The sequence below is a fragment of the Cebidichthys violaceus genome, unplaced genomic scaffold (genome assembly GCF_023349555.1).
Source record: "Cebidichthys violaceus isolate CVI_PGR_0920_01 unplaced genomic scaffold, fCebVio1.0.p SCAF_4, whole genome shotgun sequence".
Lineage (NCBI taxonomy): Eukaryota > Metazoa > Chordata > Actinopteri > Perciformes > Stichaeidae > Cebidichthys > Cebidichthys violaceus.
Genome location: NW_027176594.1, coordinates 19,332,243 through 19,356,239, shown reverse-complemented (window position 1 = coordinate 19,356,239; position 23,997 = coordinate 19,332,243). Strand labels below are relative to the sequence as shown.

The 23,997-nt window shown below is 42.5% G+C and overlaps 1 protein-coding gene across 1 annotated transcript; it reads left to right on the top strand.

Moving 5' to 3' along the window:
- The first annotated feature begins 112 nt into the window (after positions 1-112).
- On the top strand, positions 113-13,745 carry LOC137885402 (sarcalumenin-like). The gene is made up of 8 exons (XM_068727662.1): positions 113-197; positions 6,310-7,542; positions 9,167-9,259; positions 10,120-10,215; positions 11,006-11,122; positions 11,294-11,527; positions 11,646-11,995; positions 12,222-13,745. The coding sequence occupies exons 1-8, from the start codon at positions 113-115 to the stop codon at positions 12,720-12,722; spliced, it is 2,709 nt and encodes a 902-aa protein (XP_068583763.1). The 3' UTR covers positions 12,723-13,745.
- The last annotated feature ends 10,252 nt before the right edge of the window (positions 13,746-23,997 follow it).

Sequence of the window (23,997 nt, the reverse complement as noted above, 5' to 3'; positions counted from 1 at the left end):
CTGACGGGGCCAGGCAGCTGCTTTGACACACAATGGCTGATATGGCTGCAGTTTCTCCGCTGGCGTGCCCTCTGACCTTCAGCCAGAGCAGTGTATATATAGGCAGGGGGAGATGAGGGGAAGGCCCCTGGCAGCCAAAATGAAGTCTGTGCTGTCTGTGTGCTGCTTGCTGTCTCTGCTGGCCCTGTCTGCTGCAGGTAAGGTGGAGGGTTTGTGTCTTTATATTAAACATGTTCAGGGTGTCAGTGCTGTCGGGTGCATTTGAGAGTTATTTTTAGCAGGTGTGGTTTGTGAAATGGACATGATGATCAGATATCTGCGTAGGAATTTGCTGTGTGTTTTTGAACATATCAGAGCTTTTGTATGTCTTGCTGAGAGTTGAATCATTTTAGAGGTCAATAATGAAGAAAACGTGAAAAGATCAGTATATCTTTAGTATTGAGTTGTTGCATTAAATGAGTATGAATATTCAGGTAAATGAGTTACATCCAGGATTGATCATTTTACGTTGAAATATGTTTCAAAATTTGACATCTATACTTACGTAACTCAGCTGATTAGGGCTGGAAACGTGTACTGTGTGTTACTGTGGAGCTTTCTGTGGTGGTACAAATGAAAAAAAAAGGTCCGGGCTGAGGTGGCACCAGCTGATGGAAACTGTCCTGTCTGCTGCTGCGTGGAGAGAAACGCAGTGACGGCTCTGACAGAGTGGACTTGGACTCGCTACAAAGAGACGCTCTCTGCTGCAGCCAAAGCAAAAAAAAAAAAAAAAAAAGCTGGCAGAAAAAATGATCACTTTTCCCACTGGATCTATTTCCGTTCGAGTGCGTCTTCACGGGAGTTGCATGTATACGTGAGCTGTACTCAAGTGAGGATTTTTGGCATTTTAGAGTCGCTCAATGTTGTTTTTTTACAGGTTTAACTTCATTCCACGTTGAATTACTGAATACATTTTGAAACTGAGGAAATCGCGATGACACTAGTGATACATAATAGAACTACCTATAGAGGTGTATGCACCACCATTGTTGCTCTGCTTGTTTACTTGTCCTGTTTGGTTAAAGCCGGAGTCATAGAGTACCCTTGTCTGTCCTTCCTCTGGTTCATTTTGACCTCTGCAATTCGCCGTAGTCAGTCAGACAAAAGTCAGCAGACACTGTGGTCGCGTCACTGATACACATCTCTTTTAAAAGACGCTCAGGAACGCACACGCGTCTACATCAGCAGCAATAGACGCAAAAAGACTCACTGAGGTGCGCTTGAAATCACGAGACAGATCATGAAGGTCTTACAAATTCACTCCATCGTCTACAGCTAAAGTCAGCGCTGCAATCAAATGTCTCAAGTAAAGCGTCATCGCTCCCACTCCGCTCTGTCCGCAGAGCTGCTAATCTAGTCATTCCAGTCAACAGCGTCCCTGTCCAGGGGATGTCCCGGCTAAAAGAGGCACGAGAGAGAGAGCACAGCAGAGGACATGTAGGACCAGAAGTTCAGCGGCCCCAAAAGTTGGACTGTGTGGCTTTAATCGATGCTGAGACAGATGCTGATTTGTTAAAGCCACCGCTGACCGGCTGTCTGTGTTCCTGTGTATTCTGGCTTTTAAGCTCTGGTGTCTAAAAAAAAAGGAGACTGTTGCAAGTGTTAAAGCATATTAACTAATCATTCATCAAGTTTGAGTTACACTGTAAGCAGGGTGCATGTCAGCGGGTACCGGTGCTGCTGATTGCATTTAGTGTTCTTGCTCTTTAAAGAGATGCTGAGTCACGCGCCGCCGCACACTGTTGCAGGGAAGGCGAGCAACAGTGCAGCGGAGTTGCAGATCCGGCCTCGCGACAATCACAGGGACGAGTGGAGCGAGCGCCACACTTCACTGGAAATAGAAGTGGAATTATCCACTCCTTCTTTTCGACCCTCTGACTCATTGTGGGTCTATTTCTGTCTCAAAGATGTACCGTCCAGCTCACAGGCACCTGTCCCACTCTGTCCCCGCGACACAAGTGCTCACAGCCCAGGCCTCAATGCAGCAACAGCTGGGCGAGGAACCGCCAGAGAGGCGCAATGCACTGAACTCTGATGGCGGTGGAAGCAGACAAAAGATGTGCAGTCTGCACTCATAACTCCAGAGAAATAACACTCTGACTTTGACACTGCGATAATGTTCAAGTTAGTTGCATGTGTATAATTACACAGCATACATTTTTGCTTTAAGAAAAACTTAAATTACAACAGTGGTGTTGCACTTATCAGTGTGCTTATATTGGGTTAAATTACTATGTATAAAGAGCTCACTCATAGCAATGAATCTACTGAGAATTATCACCCGACTGCAGTTTCCCTCAGATCTGTCATGTACTTTAGGGTCTTTTAGCTAATCGTCTTGGTTTTACAGTCGCACCATGCAGCTTTTTTTCAGTAAAGAACTTTACTGATCTACCCAGCACCAAATGGCAGACAAAGTTGGAGAGTAGCTGGTGAATTTAGTGGAGCATTTAGCAGCTAAAGAGCCAGATGTTTGCCTCAGGATTTGGTCGAGACCAAAACAGAGCAACAAGAAGAATCAATATTCGACTTACTTTCATCAGCTGGACAGAAAGAAAACTCCCAAATGAATCGTAATGTTGCTCTTCGTCTGCTGGATGTGTAAATGGCTCAAATCTCGGGTTATCCGTATCTCCAAAACATACACATTTTCTGCAGTTATGCTAATAAATCATCATCTTTATTGCCGACATCAGCCTGATGTAAAGCTGTTGTACCCGACCCATGCGGTGTACAGGAGTGAAAGGAACACAGTAGAGTCATGGGGAAAACATTTCTATGTAAGATAGCATGGTAATAGTCTACGAATGACAATACCAACATGCTGATGCTAAGCGGGTTTTTGTTTGTTTTATGGGGCTACAGGTCATTTTGTATTTGGTATTTTGTTAGAAATTAAAGTGTTTGATTTGATGGCGCTGGATGAAAAGTTCAGGCATCAACAGATGTATCACAATTCCGCCTGAAAGGGTCCTAATATACTGAGATGTTTCCATCAAAACCATAAATATCAACCTCGTGGTGGCACTAGAGGAAAAGTCAGGCGATTACCAAGTTATCAGGATTAACACTCATCCTCCGTTGACCGTCTGTACCAAATGTCAAGGCAATCCATCCAGTAGTTTGTTGAGATATTTCAATCTGGACCAAACCTACTTGGGATACTGCTTCTTCGTTCTTTCCAAATCCTTCAGTAATATATTGTTTTGTGTATTTGTCATGGAGTACGCCATGAATATGTGTCTCTTAATATCAGCAGACCTTCACAGCCCAAATGTCATAGAGCTGTTTCATGCGCTGGAGTTTATTTATTTATCATATGTCTTATCTCTTGGATGATTGTGATTTTGGGACGTTGGAAATCCATTGGTTTCACTTGTGGGGTTTGACCGGGTTCGTATTACATTGAACAGTGACACCTGACCAGATTCTTACCTTGGCCTTTGCTTGGACTTGGAATGAGACCAGACTTTTGGTAAAAGTCAAGAGCAAAACTATCATCACAATGCAGGAAAAAAACACTACGGGACAAAACATCTTGACAGTTTGCACGCAGTGGGGATTGCTTGAGGAATTTAGACTCGATGTTCTCCGGTCACCGAAGCTGACAATCCCCTCAGGAGGCGACGAGCTAACGAAGCTTCCAGATACACGAGGTGACAAGCGACATTATGAGAATGAAATGGTCTGGTGTGTGATTCAGGGCCTTGAAATAGAGCAATAAAAGCCGTCATGGAGGATGGTGCGGGGAAAAAAAAGGAGAGTACACAGAGTCCTGATAGCATCATTTAGGCTAGCTAGATGAGCGTTAAGCCTTCCATACGGCCTTAAATATAAACGTATGTCGACTCAGAAGCAGCTGATCATGGGTCGGTGGACTCAGCTTCAAGGCTTTACACCAGTACTTTCACATCCACATTTAAAACACGAAGCAGCTGATAGCCAACCTTGTCATGTCACGTAAGCAACTTATTATCTTATTTATAGTTTCAGATTGTGGCGTAGCGTCCCTCAAAATCAAACATCACGATATCAGCCTGATAATAGGACTGAATTAATATTTGTGCTATTGCTTTAGACTTTTCCACAGCAGACATTTTGAAATGTCATAGGACAGATGGAACTTATGACCCCAAGGAGGGCTCTATTATGTGGGTTAGGAAGCCTTGCCAGTGCGGCAGCGTGCACGGTACCAGGACCCTGGAACTGGACGGCCCAAATGGAAAACGAGCCATTGTTTATTCTATAATAATTAAGACAAAGTGGTTGCCATTTAAAAGATTTGTTGCTGTTGGCGATGCCCTTTTCAGTTGCGTACAACTGACGGCTGAAAACAACAACTCCATGCTTGTCTCTTGTTGACTTCACTTCTGATTGGTTTGTCCCAACTGATGGCAGCCCGTCCAGCTGAAGCCCACGGTCCATCCACACAGGTGCTTTCACTTGTTGCCTGATTGGACCTCTGCTCAGGACTATAGGTGGGAGTGTACAAGCTGTGCTTGACTGACACATCCCTCGTTCGCCTATTAGCTTTGTTGCACCTGTTAGGGCGGGACAAGCTTACCTTCTTATCATTCTTATTGGTACAGAGTTACAGAGGCTCGTCAGAGTAGTTAAAAACACCTGTGAGGGTGTGCAGGGCCTTTAAAGATTTGAGGCATTGGGCTTTTTGGTTGGTTGAACTTCTTGTTAGACGTCATTATTCTTAACTATTCTCAGTGTACTTATATGGAAATCAGGTTTAGTTTAATTGAGATCAATAATGTATATATAAGTATAAGAGAGGGGGTAACGCAAAGTCATGAACCTACAGAGAATCATCAACAAACACCAAAAAGGTGTTGATGTGTCAATGATGTGTTCACAACTTCGGCCCCCCAAGTGGCCAAAAAACTCAGTTGCTGCAGGTTTTAACAGTGTATGTATCTAAAGCCATCATCACATGTTAGCTTCTTCCTTAGCGTTAGCCTGTTTGTTCATGATGGGTCATTGATCCAGAAGCCTTATGAACATGTAAAACCGGTGACAGCTGGCCATGGCTATTAGTCCTCATCCCACACGCTGACCCCTTCTTGTAACATGAACTGGACATACATTTAGCTGTCCTGTGTCACACTGTGTGCCACTACGCGTTCCTCAGTCTTAAGACCGGCAGGCAGTTTATAATTAAATAGAGGTCACGGCGAACATTTTGGTTGTGAAGAGTATAATGTGCATGTATACATGTGGTGTAATGGAGAGGGAGTTCCCTGTTTCAGCCGTGATAGTAACTATTATCTACTGTATGATGCTGACGGACGGTGATCAACGTCTTGTTCTGTATCTCATTGTCCTGAGAGAACCTATATTTGCTGTATATCTATTAGAGTTATTATTAATCATGTCATGTTTTCGTTGTTTGTTATTGTTGTTTTCTGTGCAAGAAACTAAATATAAATGAAAATATATTTTTGAAGATGTTGATATCAGATCCTTATGTGTCAGGATTAAGACAAATACATCCGTATTGGCCTTCATCAAATTTACAGATGAACATTCAGTTTCGTTTTTTGTTGTGTTTGTACAGATTGAAACAACTTAAAACAGTCATACGTTCAAGTATGTTTTCCTTCTTTTAGAGAGATTATGTTTTCAAACATTGTAATATCTTTGACGCAGAGTATATATGGGGGACTAGGTTTACATTAAGCCCAAATTCATTCATTCAGCAGTGTGCTTTTTTGTGTTCTGAGGGTGGGGGAAGCATCAGTGTGACCTGAATGCAGAAATGGCTCCAGAAAACAGTGATAAATGTAATGCAACGACAATAAATATACATTATTCTATTCCAAGCCGCCCCGTCCACTCAGCTGTCTTCTTTTAGGTTCTCTATACAACTGTCTGCTGCAACTGCTTCAAATAGTCCTCTCTTTAGCGTCACCATTCAAGGAGCTGAAATGCGAGTCTTAAATCTGGGAGGTGCTGAACATCTGATCTGCTCTGTTCTTGCACAGTGACTGAGCACTGGTCAAACGCTGACGTAGCAGACAAAGGTGACTGGTCTGCAGAGGTCCTGCTAGATAGTGCAGCCTGATTGGTCAGTTTATTTCTGAACATCTTCCGTTTAAAAGTTAATGACGATCAGGACTCTGATCAGCGATGAATTCTACATTTTTAACTCAAGATCTTATTTGTCTTGGTGCTGATCAGAAGCTCATACATTCCAAACGTTTTTGGAAAGAGACACCAGACCAGAGTTCTCTTGTCTAATCACATATTTCCTCTTCTTAGATCTTCTGACGGGGCCCTCCATCCACGATGAAGATCCCTTGGTGCATCTGCAGCTCCAGCAGCCAGAGGGAGATCTCTTCTCCTGTGGATGTGACACAACAGAGGAGCCCGCCAGCCAGAGCTCCTCCAACGACACCCCGGCCCCAGAGAGGGCCATATGCCAGCCCTGCAAACCTCCGTCAGCTGTAGATACTGAAGAAGATTCAGCTTCGACCTCGGAGCATGAAGAGGAGGAGGAGGCAGCTTCTGTGGAGGGCGATGCTTCCACTGAGGAGATTACGGGCGATGGAGAGGAAGAGCAGGAAGAGGCTGTGTCTCAGGAAGAGGTAGAAGAAGAGCAGGAGACATCTGAGGAGAAGGCTGAGGATCAAATTGTGGAAGAGGAGGCAGCATCTGAGGAGGTTGCATCGTCTGAGGAGGTAGCTGTGGTTGAGGAAGAGGAGGAGAAAATCGAGGAAGGCGAGGAAGACGCAGAGGAGGAATTGTCCAACGAGGAAGAAGAAGTGAATGAACCTCAGGAGGAACAAGCAGTTGAGGAACCAGAAGTTGAAGAGACACAGGAGGATACAGAGGCAGCCAATGAGGAGGACGGTGCGGAAACTTCCATACATGAAGCTGTAGAGGAGGAAGCTGCTGAGGAAGAGGTTGCACTGGAACCAGAAGCAGAACCAGTTAAGCTTCCTCAAACAGACTCCGAATCTGAGGAAACAGAGTCTGAAGCGATAGCAGAATCTGAACCAGAGCCTGAGACCGAAGTGTTTGCAGAGCCAGAACCTGAAGTCATTTCAGAGCCTGAGCCTGAACCAGAACCAGAGGTGACTGCAGAGTCTGAGACCGAAGTGTTTGCAGAGCCAGAACCTGAAGTAATTTCAGAACCAGAGGTGATTCCTGAGCCTGAACCAGAACCAGAGGTGATTTCAGAGCCTGAGATTGAGGTGGTTGCAGAGCCAGAGATGATTTCAGAGCCTGAACCAGAACCAGAGGTGATTTCAGAGCCTGAACCAGAACCAGAGGTGGTTGCAGAGCCAGAGCCCGAAGTGGAGCTAGAGCCTGTTGTGGAGGAGGTCGCACCAGAATCTGCAGAGGATGCGACTGTGGAAGGGGAAGCGGTCGTTGAGGAGGCATCGGTAGATGTCGTTGAGGAGGCGATGGTGGAGGAAGCACCTGTCGATGACGAGGAGGTGACAGTGGAGGAGGTGTCATCAGAGGAGCCTGCACCATCAAAAACCAAAGGTACAACAAGATAACACCATCTGTGTAACTCTCCTTTCACCTCAAAATAAAAGCTGCATCAGAAGGTAACGCACATCTTTTCACGGACACCATCGTCTTGCCATCATTCTGTCGGACGGTCCGAGCAGCAACGAGTAGAGCAGCAGGGATCCCGTTACATCCATCCAGCCGCTGCTTCTGTAATTAAAGAGGCAAGCCATTATCAGACGTCTGGGTGTTGACACTTGCTATGAAAGATGACGGCTGAGTCTTAAAAGAGATCCCCCATCTATTACTCTGATCCCACTTCATCACTTCATTCATTACACTTGTGCGAGTGTCATTGGAAGTGGTTTTATGTAACGTGTGTTATCTCTTTGAACTATAGATATCCACAGTAATTGATTTCAACAGTCAGTGAAAGCCCTGCGATGCATTTCTGACACGATTACTGTTACATTTTTTTCTTTTTGTCACTTTATCCTGAGAGTTTGAGATGACAAAATCAAAAATATTTTGAAATCTGTTACGGTGTGAATTATTTACTATACATATCAACAAATCCTTTACGCGGAGATAGAAATTATTTAACAATAAAAGGAAATGGAATATGCCAAGTAATCTTAATCCTAAAGAGGCGAGCAAGACATATTTCAACAATAATACAATTATTCCTTTAAAAAAGCAAGGATGATAGCTCACAGGGAGGAGAGAAACAAGCTCAGAAAAAAAAGAGACAGTAAAAAAGAAACATAAAATTCAAAAGAATTTGGAAACTTTGCATCAACGTAGCTGTTATTTGAGGACTTGTAACTACTCTCTAATAAGGCATTCTTTATCAGTTGTTTCTAAGTTGTAATTAATGGCTTCATCAATGGCTGATAAATCCTTCATACACAGTTTATGAAGCAATAAAAGGCCACTGATGAGGACAGGTTTTGGGTTGCCACATTGTGCAAACCCTTTGTGGCTTGAAAACCACTTTTAAGACATCTTACCCTCTGAAAATGAGCTACCGGACATCCGGACCAAAATGTATTTATTAATAACTTATTTAAAAGAGGATTTAACAACAGCCAAAGGGATTTTTCACAACCTGTCAACGTAAAAGCTGTCCATACAAATGGTTGATTATTGACTTAAATGACTTAATGAAGCTCTGTAGAACGTATGCTTTGTTATAAAGTGGTAGCAAATCATGATTCTTGTGTGACGGGACATTTAGCTGAGACGGGCTGCGAAATGACAGCAAAGGTCTCTATCCTTCTCTCTGAGGCATGCAAAGCCCCCTGAATATGACACAGTGTGTAGCTAAAGGGGAATTAGCAACAACCTCTGGTACAGAAATAAACAACCCGAAATAGCAGAGGAAAGGAATAGATGGACAACAGCATGATATAACAGTCGGGCCTGTACTCTCCCCAGATGGTCTTGTCACTCACAACTCAGGACACCATTTACCTGGGGGAACACTTTTATTTTTAAACCATGTTCGCTGAGTTTTTACTACTTGGATATAGCTTTACAGAAAACAGGAAAATTGTGTTCCAGGCCTTCTCTGTCCAATAAAGCATTATTACTTCCCATCACAGGTAGATGCATGTTGACCTTACCAGTTGACCTAACTCTCTGATCCTCCAATCAGAACATCCGACAGCAGGGCGGACGCCGAGAGACCGCACCCACATCGAGAACACGCTGCGATTGGCTACTACTGAACCCTCAACAGAGCTCTCAGGTGAGGAACAAAGACATCTAAAAGTCATTGACATAAGACATGTGGTTTTGGATTTCTTTTGCTTGAAATGCAGTGAAAGGACATACAGCACCTCTCTCTCCCACCGGCACAAATATATAAACACCCACACGCTCATACGTACACACATTGCACATGCACAAAAGGAAAACCACATCCTGCTGATCAAAAAAATAGGATGCTCACTGACAAACGCCGCTGTGCTGCCCACCGTTTCAAATGTCTTTCAGACTTTGGCTGTGGAAACGCCTGTAGTTCAGTATTGAAATGAAGATTGTTTACGGCAACATTTTCAATGGAAAAAGAAAAACAGATGTGTTTGCATGAGAATGAAAGGAAGTTCGAGACAATTTGGGGGGATTTTCTCCCGAAACTATTCTGAAAATTGCTTCATGATGTCTAAGTCCTGGGGCTGCTGTGTGTGTGAGTGTGTGTACTATATGCGTGTGTGTGTGTGTGTGTGTGTGTGTGTATGCGTGCGAGCGCGCAGACACGTCTTGAGGCAGGTGATTAATCAGTGCGAATGTGTAACTATGTCCTCGGCCATGAAAGCCTCTCTGTTCTCCGAAAGAAGACTGGTTCATTTCAAAGTGCTGCAGCAGAGCCGGTCTTCTAATCACCTCAGCTCCATTTAATAAACTTCACGAGGGCAATTCATCATGCACTGCCAACGCAACTGTTGTAATCAGTAATGGTATAAGAGCATTAATTATAATCTTGTCCAAAATGTCTTCTCGCCATTACATCCCAATTAATACATCCAACACTCTCTCTCTCTCTCTCTCTCACTCTCTCTCTCTCTCTCTCTCTCTCTCTCTCTCTCTCTCTCGCTCTCTCTCTAGCTTCTATGAAGAAGCTGCTGAACATCTACCACACTGCCATCAAGCCAATGGAACAAGCCTACAAGTACAACGAGCTCAGGCAGCATGAAGTCACAGGTGAACTGGCTTCCTTTTTTGAGATCACCCCTGGATTAAACGAGCATGCAATGAGACATATTGACTGTAGTAAATGGCGAATGGGCTGCTCATCAGTATCTAATCTAAATATTACATTTACACACACACACACACTGATTGGCACAGCCTTCCGGAGTCACGGTGTCTGTCAAGGATTTACAGGCCCACATTCATGTAAAAAGAAAACGTAATTTAGCTTTCATTACTGTCCACCAAAAAACACGTCACCTCACTGCTCCTCCATAAGTTAATAAACTGGAGTTGCACAAAAACGGTGAAGCACAAATAAAGTCATGATTAAGAAGAAATAGAGCCAGGACCTGACATTATTCAAACCAGGCGCACAGGGAAGCACAATAAGGACTCTGTCTGCTGAAAATTAAAGGGAACGTTGTGTGGGCCAGACTCCCTACAACTTTGTTCCATTGCACTTGAGGGCAGGGAGTATTATTTATGCTAAGCAGCAGGGTGAAGTCTTCAAACTGTGGCATGTGACTCTGGGACCCCTTGTGGTGCAGAATGGAAAGACTTGTACAGGACAGTCGGGGGAGCACGAATGTGTGAAGGAAACTTCTTTTCAGTCAAGACAATCAGGGGCGATCACAAAAGGTCTAATGTGAGAGGACCAAGAATTGTTCACTCAGAAAAGCATTCTGAATAAACCTGAGATAAACTGGAGCTGAATTGATTTTCTAAAGCGAAATGTATTGTCATTCTTTCTCTCTCAAACCTTTTCTTTAATGCGCATGTCTTTAAACAAAAAACGTAGACGGCGAGATCACCTCCAAGCCCATGGTTTTGTTCCTGGGACCATGGAGCGTCGGCAAGTCCTCCATGATCAACTACCTGCTGGGTCTCCACGGCACCTCGCAGGAACTGTACACAGGTTCACACTGTTAAAACCTATTGTCCTATTATAACAAGATATACCTACAACAGTATTACCTTATATGTACAACATGTATCAGATCAAAATGAACTAACGAACAACCAATAAATAAGCTACATCCTCCAGTGCGGATGGTGTTAAATCGTCCCCGCTTCATGCCTCCACCAGGTGCTGAGCCCACCACCTCGGAGTACACCGTCATAATGAACGGCGAGAAGTCTCGGACCATCGAGGGCATTGTCATGGCGGCAGACAGCTCACGGTCCTTCTCTCCCCTGGAGAAGTTTGGCCAAGGCTTCCTGGAGCGGCTGGTGGGCATCGAGATGCCCCACAAGCTGCTGGAGAGGGTCACCTTCGTCGACACGCCCGGCATCATTGAGAACCGCAAGCAGCAGGAGAGAGGTGAGTGGGCCATTGCTTAATGATGTTTTTACATCAAAGCCGCAGACAACCATTAGACCTTGTAGACTTAGCTAAATAGCATCTTCACGTATTGTGTCTCGTCTCTCCTCTTCCTCAGGTTACCCCTACAACGACGTGTGCCAGTGGTTCATCGATCGAGCAGATCTGATCTTCCAGGTGTTCGACCCCACCAAGCTGGACGTGGGCGGGGAGCTGGAGATGCTCTTCAGGCAGATGAAGGGCCGCGAGTCCCAGATTCGCCTCATCCTCAACAAGGCCGACAGCCTTTCCACCCAGAACCTGATGAGGGTCTACGGGGCCCTGTTCTGGAGCATGGCGCCCCTGATCAACGTCACAGAGCCCCCTCGGGTGTACGTCAGCTCCTTCTGGCCTCAGGACTACGCTGCAGACACCAGCCGAGAGCTGTTCATGAAGGAGGAGACCTCTCTGCTGGAGGACCTCAACCAGGCATGATGTGACTTCTTCTTCACTCGTTTCTGTTGACAATATGATTCCTTTAAACACCAGCTACATGACCACACTTTAAAGAGTTCAGTACACTTATGAGGTCTCTGAGATAGCGTTTTATTTGATACTAAATAAAAAGGATTATGGCTAAAACTCACAGAACTCTTGCATTACACACTGTGTCTTGTTTGTCTCTTCTCATTTCTGTCTCTGTCCTCCTCTGCAGGTGATTGAGAATCAAATGGAGAACAAGATCGCATTCATCCGCCAGCATGGCATCCGTGTGCGCATCCACGCCCTGCTGGTCGACCGTTACCTCCAGACCTACTACGAGAAGCTGGGCTGGTTTAGCGACCCCCACGAGGTGTTCCAAGACATTGTCAACGACCCGGACAAGTACTATATCTTCAAATCCATTCTGGCCAAAACCAACGTGAGCAAGTTCGACCTGCCCAACAAGGAGGCCTACCAGGACTTCTTTGGCGTGAACCCGGTTTCCAGCTTCAAGCAGCTCTCCTCCCACTGCAGCTGGACCGGCGGCTGTCTACTAGAGAAGATAGAGAGGGCCATCTCGTACGAGCTCCCGGCTCTGCTCAGCAGCGTCGGCAAGGCCGCAGACACGCCCGCGCCGGCGAAGGCCGCGCCCTCACCGCCGCCCCCGCTCCCTGGCACCTGCGAGGGTCCCGGGTGTGAGGAGAAACCCAAGAATCGCTGGAGGAAGCAGTGAGACGGACGGAAGGCGGGTGCAGGAGGAAGGAACAGAGGAGGCAGATGGCGGCAGCAACCAGAGGGTTGCCTGTAACAATCCTCACTGCTGTGATTTTCAGAACTGGATATGGAGACACTGAGCAGGGAGAAGAGAGTGGAACATGTGCAAAGATGTACCAAGCAGACCTGGGTTAGTTTCACAACAATTCTCTGGTACACATTGTCCCATATGACACCCTTCTGGTATTTAGTTGTTTTTTTTACTATGGTTTAATAGGGGAAAAAAAATGTAGCAAAAGAGGCTTGAAGTCAACTTTCCATCTGAAGCCATTTTGCTGTCTGCAGGAGAAACATACAACAGGAAAAAGCCAAGACGTCTCCCTCCTACGTAACCTTCCATGTTAATGAAATGATTTCTGGTTTCTCACTGTTTTCAAGTTTGTACATTATTTATTCACGTTTTTTTTTTTCTGCTTCAGAGAAAGATGCTGGCAGCGATTGTACTCCTCCGATGTCGTGTAGTTAGACAGTAAATGCTGCCACTCTCCAAACTGCTGTGCTGTGTTTTTACAGTAAAACCAGTGTAGGTTGTTGTTTATTTTCAATGGTGGCACAACCAAATAGAGAAGAAAAAAAGGGTTTTCCCGTAGTGTTTTATTGAGCAGGAATTCAACCATGTTTAGTCGCTGTACTGTACTGTGCTGCACTGCTGGACACTGTACTGTCCTCTCTCCTCTATTGTACTATTCATTTATTATAGAAGCATATTTTATTTCAAAATGTCTCAGTGCTTCACTGGGTCTGATTTGACTGAATACAACAACATCATTTAATTGTAGCTTCCTGTTCATGTAAGCTTGTATTTAATGCCAACGCGGCCTTCTCAGCCCTCTGAACTGTTGCTCGTCTTACCTCAAAGCGGCTGCATTTCCTTTAAAAATTCAATCTCGTCATTGTTCCTTTAGGATCGTCTGTGTTTGTCATTCTTTTGAGTGATTTCTTTTAAATAAACAACTAAATTGAAAAAAATGCAGGCTTGGTTTCCTTTTTATGGATACAAAGAAATTACAGATTAAGTGTCTTCCCTGATACATCAATATATTTAGTATTTATTAGGCCAAATGCAAGCTAAAAGCACAGCTCTCACCCTCACAACGCACTGCTCTGGATTGGAGAAACTGCACCTTCAGAATAAAAGATTGCAGACTAATTTGTTCACACAAAACAGCATTGCATGAATGAGAAACATGATTAAATGTGTAACAGCTGAATGAGCAAGCATCAGCCCAGCAACCCATTATAACAACGCATATGCTGCTGTGTGATAGCGGGTTAGTTATCCCCTGCAGTGACCGAAAACAGCCACCAGGAGGCGCCTCAACTGTGTTTCAGTCAGACTCACGACACAGCAGAGTGCAAGGGAAAAGGGAAGCTTTGTTTTCTTTACATCAGTTTGATTTGTAATGCAAAGTAAAGGAGCAAACAGGAGACCATTTCCTGCAAGAGAAAAGAAGACATGGAGAAAAAAAACAAGGGTTTTAACAACATACCGTACTTTTATAATCTGTTCTGTCAGTGATCATCCATACACAAAGCAACGCGGCAGAGCCAACTCAACTGTGACAATGACTCATTCAAGTCTGCTTTAGAGCAGTGATTCTCAAAGTGGGGTCCAGGGGGCACCTGGGGGGGGGGGGCGGGGTCTGCGAAATAATTTGCTATAAATGAATAAATTGTTTTTGTATCATTGAAAAGTTCAAATCCACAGATGGGGACCATTTGCAGCAATAAAAAAAAGCATATTGTGTCCATTACTGCCACCCAGGTTAGCTTTGGGCCAATAGAAACTGAGATATGATTGTGACACAGCAATAATGGAGCTCATTATTTTAAGGTTGAAGCCCTTACTTAAAGTCAGCTTTTAGAATGATGCATTTAAATGTCTGGATTTTTTTTTTAGGACATATGTCATATTTTGTCGACCAGAATATCACCCCAGGGGTAACGACATTTTTTGAACTGACTTCCTTTAACTGCGTTCAATTCATTCCAACGCCCTATTCGTTTCATTGGAGAGTAATTCAAACTAGAAAATTTCGCAAAAAATGTTGACAGTGTGGCTTCTACTGTCCGAAGACGTCGCAATATATATACATGCCATTATTACTGGTAGTATCGTTGAGGTTCAATTGAGATATTGCTTCTCTCTTTTCTGCATTTTAGATTCATAATTTCTGTACAAACCTCATTCTGAGCTTCATGTTAAGATACAGCTACTCTATTGGGCTTTTATTTTGAAAGGGTGGGGCTGGGTGGGGGAGAGAGGAGGAGAGGAGACATAATCCTGTTTGAAACATACAAACAGAGGTTATTAAATGACAGGCTTCATCACAAGCATTCCAGTTAGAATTCACTCGGTGGGGCTTTTATTTTGAAAGGGTTGGACTGGCTGGGTGAGAGAAGGGGAGAGGAGACAGAATCACGTTTGACACACATACACAGAGGTTATTAAATGACAGGCTTCATCACAAGCATTCCAGTTAGAATTCACTCTGTGAGACTTTTCTATTTCTATGAACAACTGGAGGACGAAAAATGGTTTTAGCTCCTTTTTAAAATTAAGTTTTAACACATTGAATTTTTCACCTGTTAAGAATTTAGAGATTATGGAGTCATTCTACAACATAGAACATCTTCCATGTGTACAGTATGTTCTATTCCCTGCTAGTGTTAATGTGAGCTGCTTTACTGATAATGCAACATGCAATGACTCAAATAGGTGCTCTTCTGCTGGGAGACACTCGATCATTTTGTATAAGATCCAACAAATAGACGAACACATAAGCCGCCTAAAACCACAAAGTTATTTTTTTACATTATACCAGATACAACGTCCCAATTTGGGAGCTTTAGAGGTGTTGGTACCGAAATTGTGTTACATTTGGATGGGTGGAGCTGGCTGCCCTTTTACTGTTCGTACTATTTATTTTCTCATACTTTGAGACAAATAAGTTTCTGTATGCGTGTAGAAATAAAAGTGCTCTTGAGGGGAAATGCTTCTGGGTTACAGTCACATGAGGGTGTGACTGGATTGTTCCTGATGCAGAGTGCATCCTCATGCTGGTCACATTTTTAATTAAGAGGACACCGCAACACTTTAATCACAGCGGTGTTCTCCCATTAACAAAAGATGAAGCAGGCGCTTAGAGCAGCAAGAGTTACACTTTAAGTATGTGTGAACGTGGTTGATTAGTCACCAGTCCAACGAGCCACCGTTAATGCTTTAATGAGCATAAAGTCTGCGCATTTCTTTTTTTTAAATGTGAGAGAAATTAGATATGGAAATGAGGAATGACAAACGGTGCAAATGTGTGTGTGTGTGTGTGTGTGTGTGTGTGTGTGTGTGTGTGTGTGTACTCTTGTACCTCTATCTGGTGAAGACCACTTTCAATTCGAGTACATCTGGAACGTGGGGCCATTTTGTTTGGCCTTACTTGAGGCCTAACTTGAGGTTTAAGAAACGGCTTTAGGCTTATGGTTGAAATGCAATTTACTATATAAATTAGTATTACAATTCCATGAAGCCGGGGGTTTTGTGAGAGATCTTTTACCAAAATAATGGTCAAAATTAAAAAGAGGCTGAGCTATCCTGACTTTTAGTCCGTATGAGTCACGCCCCCCCCAAAAAAGGCACTGAAATCCTAAATTCAGTGGCGGTTACCCGTCCTAAAACAGGAGGGTGACTGCTCGGGAAAGAAGGGGAGCGTTGCGTCAGGTGAGCTCTTGTTTTGTTGGAAGCAGTACAGGACGGGGATGAGCTTTTGGCTCCAGACAGATGAGGGAGGTGTTTCTGAATAGCTTTGTATGTTTGAAGTAGAAATTCTGCACAGAACACAACTTCTATATTTATTAGTAATGATTAAAATCCAAATAATATTCAAAACATTATGAAGGCAAAGACTGCCCCCTAGTGGTTTGTAATCATGCAGAAATGAAAAAGACTGGACAGACTATTATCAAAGTCAATAAAGATGATTTACAAGTTCTAGTGACTTTTTTTTTTTTTACAGTAACATTGACAAACAAACAAAGTACACAAGAAAATGATCTTGATGAAAAAATGAATGATGTCTTTCTACTTACTTACTGTACTTCAGCACATCCTCTGGGTTTGCTGGCCGGGGGAAAGGAAGGACCGCAACGATTGGAGCCTAGATGACAGTTCCAGTGTGAATAGATCCAAGTTAGGAGAGGCATGTTGAATATTACCTTTGACTTATTTTTAATTAAAAAAAAAACAGGCATTGTCAATGGTGGCATTTACAGAGTGACTTACTGGTGCTGTAGCATCAAACAGCTTGAGATCATCCTTTTGTGGTCCACTTGGAGTCCGTTCTGCCATCTGTGGAACTTCCAGCCCGAGTTGGGAGGAAACAAAACTCACTTGATATTTGTCTGAAACGTGACCACTTCAACGCAGCATGACGATAGAGTACAGCAATGCCAAAACATTTGAGATAGAAACTGTGCTGCAATTACATACTTCGTCCACCAGGATGCACTAACCGGTTCATTTGTCAACTGTAAGAAGTCCAGTTTACTGCATAAAATTCAAAACTATTATCTGCCAATTCAACAGATAACCTACTCAAAAAAATTAAATAATGACATTATCAATGTAACTGATGCGTCAGTGTTCTGGTATTATTCAGGCTATAGAGCCAAGAAGTGTAAGAACTTTAGCTTAAGTTAAAGTGGTTTGATATTTAAAAAAAGAAATTAAAAAATACAGATGTGACTTGGTCCACTTGATCCGTCCTGTGACTTATGAGACAATCAATCTCATCACATGTCCTAGCAGGAGAAGCAAAGGTGTAATCAGTCACATGAACAATGGCTCTGTTCTATTTAATGGCTGGAAGTGACTATGCTTTATTTCATGCAGCCATTGTTCATGTCATTAATGACCGATGCTTCTCATCCTACGACACGCCAAAATGTCTGCTTTAAAACATTATTGGTGAAATGTCCTGAAGCCATTGTAACACTTCCAATTAATTTTTTAATAGCAAAAGTGATTTCCAACTCTCAATTTTAGTTTGCTTCCATTAATATTGGGCTATAAAAAGGATTTTAATGATTTTGATGTAGGTATATGCGCTGAATTTGAGTAGCGAGTAGACTAATGTCAGCTTCCACAATTTTTTTTAATATTGCTCCCAAATATATAACATTTTGACTAACTATATGGTGAGGTATTGATGTTCGCATACAAGTGGACTAGTACGTGTATTGTGCGACTCAACGTGGGATTTTCAGCAAGATTAGAAATTAATAATTAGCTAACGGTTTCATCCAGAACGTTAGCTTAGTCATAGTAGCCACCAACGTTACCTAGACCAACGTTACCTGGACCAACGTTACCTGGACCAACGTTACCTAGACCAACGTTACCTAGACCAACGACCTCTTGTGCCCGAGTGCCCCCTTTTTGGGGGGCTGTGGAGAAAGATTAGCGTACAGAGTGAACAACAATGCACTTATCACAAATGAATATAATTATGTTATACATCAGATTAAACAGCAGAACCTGGGCTACAAGAATATGTAAGCCGAGATATAGCCCTGCGTAGTGGGGGAGGGTCTGAAATAAAAAATAAAAAAAAACTCCAGTAGGCAGAGAGACACAGAGAGGACTCAGAGAGGCCTTCAAATAAAGCCAAAACTGCTGTATTTGGATGTATTGAACACTATTAGTGAAATATATAGTTTGGTACATGAAAGAATTCAAATGGAACGCATGGCGGCAAAATGACCTGTCTCTAATTTTGTTCTGCTTCACTTTATCAAAGTCAAACTTCGCAGAGAGACTGCTCCCATATTGTGCTATGATTTGGTAGAGGTTTAGAGCTGCAGCTGCATCATTACAAAGAAATTAAAATCCTGAAAGTGCTTTTTTTTTGTTAAGGCGAACCTGAAACTTTTTAATTTGTGCTGTGTGCCATCTTCATTTACTCTTAACCAGTAACATACATACTGATATTTACACATCTGAACAAATCTCATTATTATTCAAATAGACCTCGTGGCGACCATGAACGACTTGCGTGCTGCTCGCTTTGTCTGGGCAAAGAACCGTTTGGAATTTAAAGTCTTACGTACCGATGGAATCGCGAGAAACAGTCAAAGGAAACGCGCTTCCGGGTTAAGCAGCGAATCGCGCCGAAGACCGGATATGATCCAATCTTCGGCCAGTGTCAAAGATAATACACGTGACAAGATAGTGGTCACGGCATTAAAGCGCATTCAAGGTTGATTTTTGCAACCTAGTAATAGACGTTGTCACTCATGCTTATGTGCGAAAAAAAGCTTGTTTTTCCCATTGGCAAACTAATGACCCTCTAACGTTATTATAGCGCAATACTGATATTCCTGTTGAGACATAGGCGGACTTGATTGCTTTAAATGTGCCTCCTGAACTCAGACAAACCTGAGAGAGCAGCTGGTCAGCATCAAGGCCAGACTGTGTTTGATGACTGATTTGGTAGGCTCTCTTTCTTTCCTTTTTTAAATATGTTTTAAAGCCTGATGTTAAGAGTGAAATTGTAGAAACATGATGTATTATTTTTAAATCAAAGATGTGTGAGATAATGGTTTAAGAATGTGTTCTCTGCTAGAGGGGACGGGGCCAGTCTAGAAAGCTAGATAATTACTTTTAAATTGCACATTCTATCAAATGCTTGTAAAGGTTCCCTTTTGTATAATAATGTATTGTTTCTTTTTAGTTTCAAACAAAGACACTAGAGGAGCCAACCACTGTTCTTCCCATGCTTATTAGATTTAGTGTTTTTTGTTTTTGTTAAACTAATCAATTGACTGGGCCATTTTCAGTTTAATTCCTTGTGGGGCTTTGTGCTGTGCTGAAGGGGGATGGTAGAGTTGGCTTCTTGCATGCATAAATTATTGTGTTGTTTGAGTCACCTTAAAAAAAAAAAAACCATGCTGTTTCCATATTTTTTGTGAAATCTGTTTAATCAGTTGTCCAAAGATTTTTTTTTAACCTTATTCTAATGTTCTTTTTTTTTAATAGCTGCTGAAGTTCATATTATGAGCTTACTGGAGAACATTAAACACCAGAAAGACCAAGTATTTACCAGAGTAAACTGTCTCACCAACAAGCTACACACAAAAGACTATATCTTTACATAGATAACAGTTATATGATATATAGCATAGCAAACCTTTAAATGTCAGACAGCCACTAGCTTTTAGACTGTCTGCTATATGTTGCACTGAGGGGTCATGAGATTTTGTATGATCTGCTTGTGTGATTACAGATGCAGTCAGAAAGAGTCATGTCTCACATGCCGCCACAGAAGAGATTCTGAAACAGCAATGAGGTGGTTCAACCTGGCAGCAGACGGGGGAAGTTCCAGGAGGCGTGTCTCTGTCAGCATCCCTACTGACAAAGCCTAAACATGTATGTGTTTTACATCCTTGTGGATTTCATTTAATAAAAAAACTGTTTTTGATGCTATTCATGGTTAAATTTCTTTTTTTCGTTAATACCTATTCAATATATAGGCTGTAATGACCTCTTTTTTTTTTTGCCTTTTATTAGATAGTCAGGAGGAGAGTTGGGATTAGAACCCATTGAGCTGCTGAAAGGACTGTGTTTTTTGGGGTTTTTCATTGAGGATTTTATTGTTACTTGCAGAGTCCACTGTTGGATATAAATGCACAAGGGATTTTACACAAACTGTGCATTTATGTTCTCCAGCGCAACTGTAGATTTTAAGTCTTGAATAAATTCATCCTGAGGACACATCTTACATGGTTTCAGAGACAATTTGTAAGTTAGACCTTATTTATAATACTAGAACATTTCGCAAGAAATTGACAGTGTGGCTTCTACTGCCTGAAGACATTGATATGTATGTGTGTGTGTGTGTGTATGCACACACATGCCAATATTACCGGTAGTATCATTGAGGTTCAATTGAGATATCGCTTCTCTCTTTTCTGCATTTTAGATTCATACTCTTGGATTGAATCTTGTATTCGTGATGGACAGTCCACAAATGGCTCCCATCATTTCTGTACGAACCTCATTCTGAGCTTCATGTTAAGATACAGTTATCTATGGGGCTTTTATTTTGAAAGGGTGGGACTGGGTGGGTGAGAGAGGGAGAGAGGAGAGGAGACATAAGGCTCGTTCGGGATGAACTGCGCCTCGCCTGAAAAGCAGACGAGAGCAGGCGGAAGCAGCAGGGGGCGTTGACAAAAAAACTGCGTTCAAGTCAGACAGTTTTCAGCCGCCTGCTGCTTCTTCTTCTTCTTCTTCTTCTTCTTCTTCTTCTTCTTCTTCTTCTTCTTCTTCTTCTTCTTCTTCTTCTTTTGCTTTTTATGGCGGTTGGGAAACAGCTTTCGGGTGCATTACTGCTACCCCCTAATCTGGAGTGTGGCCTAAACACTCCAATACGACAACCAAACCAAAAGAAATACATATATACATATATGTGTGTAAATAAATAAAGATGTGTATAAAACTAGAAAATGCATTTCCTGCTGAAAATGCGTTGGAATGCTGAAAGCTGAAAATGACTAAAAAAATGTTTATGCCTGAAAGCAAAGAACTGCCCTGCTGAAGAACCTGGTGGTTGAACTTTAAAACTGGCAGAATTGGAAATTGAACTGCATTATCTAAAGAAGCTAAGAGCTGCAATACAATGTAGGATAAGCTGGAAGCTAAACTGTTGAACTGTAGTAGTAGTAGTAGTAGTAGTAGTAGTGGTAGTAGTAGTAGTAGCAGTAGTAGTATCAGTGGTGTAGTAGAAGAAACAGTTCCATCAGCAATAGTGGTAAAAGAAGTAGTAGCAGTATTAGTAGTATTAGTAGTGGTAGTAGTTGTAGCAGTGGCAGAAGCATGAGCAGCAGCAGTAATGGTAACCACAGGATCTCCGGTAATAGCAGCAGTAATAAAAGTAGCAGTATTAGTACCAGTTGCAGGAGTAATAGTAGCAGTATTAGTACCAGGAGTTGCAGTAGTGACAGTAGTAGTAGCAGCAGTAGTTGTATATCAACAGTGACATCTGGTTGAGCACTTGGAGGCCACAATATTGCAGTTGCCTGTTCGAGGTCGTACGCGGTCTCAGTGGTGCTTTGACCTAAATGTTATGGTCAGCATGCTAACAATGACCATGTGAACATGCTGATGTTAACAAGGTATAAATAATCTTTGCTAAGTATTGGACTAAACGCCAAGTGCAGCCGGGGCTGATGGGAATGCATTCAGCCGTCACAGATAATTGTAAAACTATAAGTATTGGAGAAAATGTTTTACCACAAAAGTTTGTACAAAATGTACATAGATGTTGAACGATTTCAGTCTAGACCAAAGTGGTCCTCGAGCATATTAAAAAACGACTGCTGGTAATACCGCACATCTCAGTTTAACATGAACTGAGTTAAGTTAAGCCTATTTGTCACCATATTCTCTGGCAGCTTGTCTCTTCACTGGTGCTTCTTTTAAATACTTGGAAGAAAATCTGCAGCTGTCCTGCTGCTGACCCTGAGCTCCAAGGCAACGAGTTAATTTGTGACACAGGGCGCGAACACACCCGTGCATATGTAATAAGTGCTAAACTTGTAAATGTGGAGGTTAATATTCCGTGTATTATCTGTGTTTGCTGAGTTGACAGGCGGTGCTCCCGGGTTTAAGGAACAATGTTAACACAGACTTATCAGTGCAGCTTTATCAACTCTTCAAACAGACCTCTTGTAAGCTCTCGAGCATAAGCACGCACACGCGCCACCCTCGCACCATGTACGCACACACACACATACACACACACACACACACACACACACACACACACACACACTCTCACACTCACTTGAATGGTGCTTAGAGGCTTATTGCTTTATTGGATTCAAAGTTTAAACATGATGGCTTGTTCAAAGGCAGAGGACACATATATATTCTGAGTCATTGCTGTTCATAATCTCATCTCACTACAATATCACCAGCTGGAAATACAGTGTGGTCCATAGAGACGCCAGTTTAGTGTCCATTCATGCATATGTTGGATGTGTGGATGTGGCTGAGACATAAATGATAACAATAACACGTATTGTGTAACAGGCCATTGAACAGTAACAGCCTCCTTTCTTCCTCATAGTACATAGTATGTCTTTCTTCAATATATTTGGCCTTCGAAATAAAACGTTTGCCAACTGACAAGCTCCTTCCATACCTCTCTATTTCTCTACATTCTGAGATCTTCTTATGTCGTAGAAATCTGTGTGTCATTTTGAGGCCCTTTAAAATCCACTCCCCTACGAGATACTATGAGAAACACCCCCGGAAAATATGAAAGGTGCTACAAATGAATGCATCTTTGAAAAGTGAATTATATTACTATAGTAAAATAATGTAGGAAATGATGGTTACGGATTGCTTGCACAGTTTCAACACTCGCAACAGAGTTGGGAAACATCCAGATCACCTCTAAAATTACCCACATTTGAAAAAATAAAAAATCACAAAAGTGCTTCAGTACGAGACATAAGTCGTTCACAACTAAATCTGCTCCTCTCGTTAAGGCTCAAAGCCAATTTTAGGAGGCGTAATCATGGAAAAGTGACAGATCAATAGTAGAATTACTGCCTCCAAGGAAATGACAATATAGTATTTTTTTTGAAATGGTGAACACTGTCAATGAGCTTTTAGTCACGTTTTAGTGTGAAATGTCTTATGTCGTACATAATAGGAATACAATGCAATGTCGTGTGTCATACTGCACTGCTTTAAGACAAACACATATTTATTAGAGGCACTTATATTACAGTAAGAGGTCCACACTGCGTAAAAGTGTGGTATGGGTTAGTCAATAGGCCACACTAAAGTTAACACACCCCTTGTGAATCAGTGTGTGTGTGTGTGTGTGTGTGTGTGTGTGTGTCATAACAGCAGGCTAATTAGGAACGACTACGATCTGTGAATTAATATCTTGAAAATAGCCAATGTCTCATGTTCAAGGCAGTGTTCCACCTGAAAACATTGCTCCTCTACTTGAGTGTGTAGCGATACAGGTGCGAGGAATCATTTCAAACTGAAACAAACCCATATTGATAACACCTTCTGTCATTAACATTGCTCATGAGCATAACTAGTTGACTCAGTGTTGCTAGTTGAGTGTGTGAAGGGAGTGAAAACAGCAGTGGTGAGACAGTAACGGCAGATATTCACATGTGACTCGGAGCTCCAGTCTGGACGCTCACACGCCGCACGA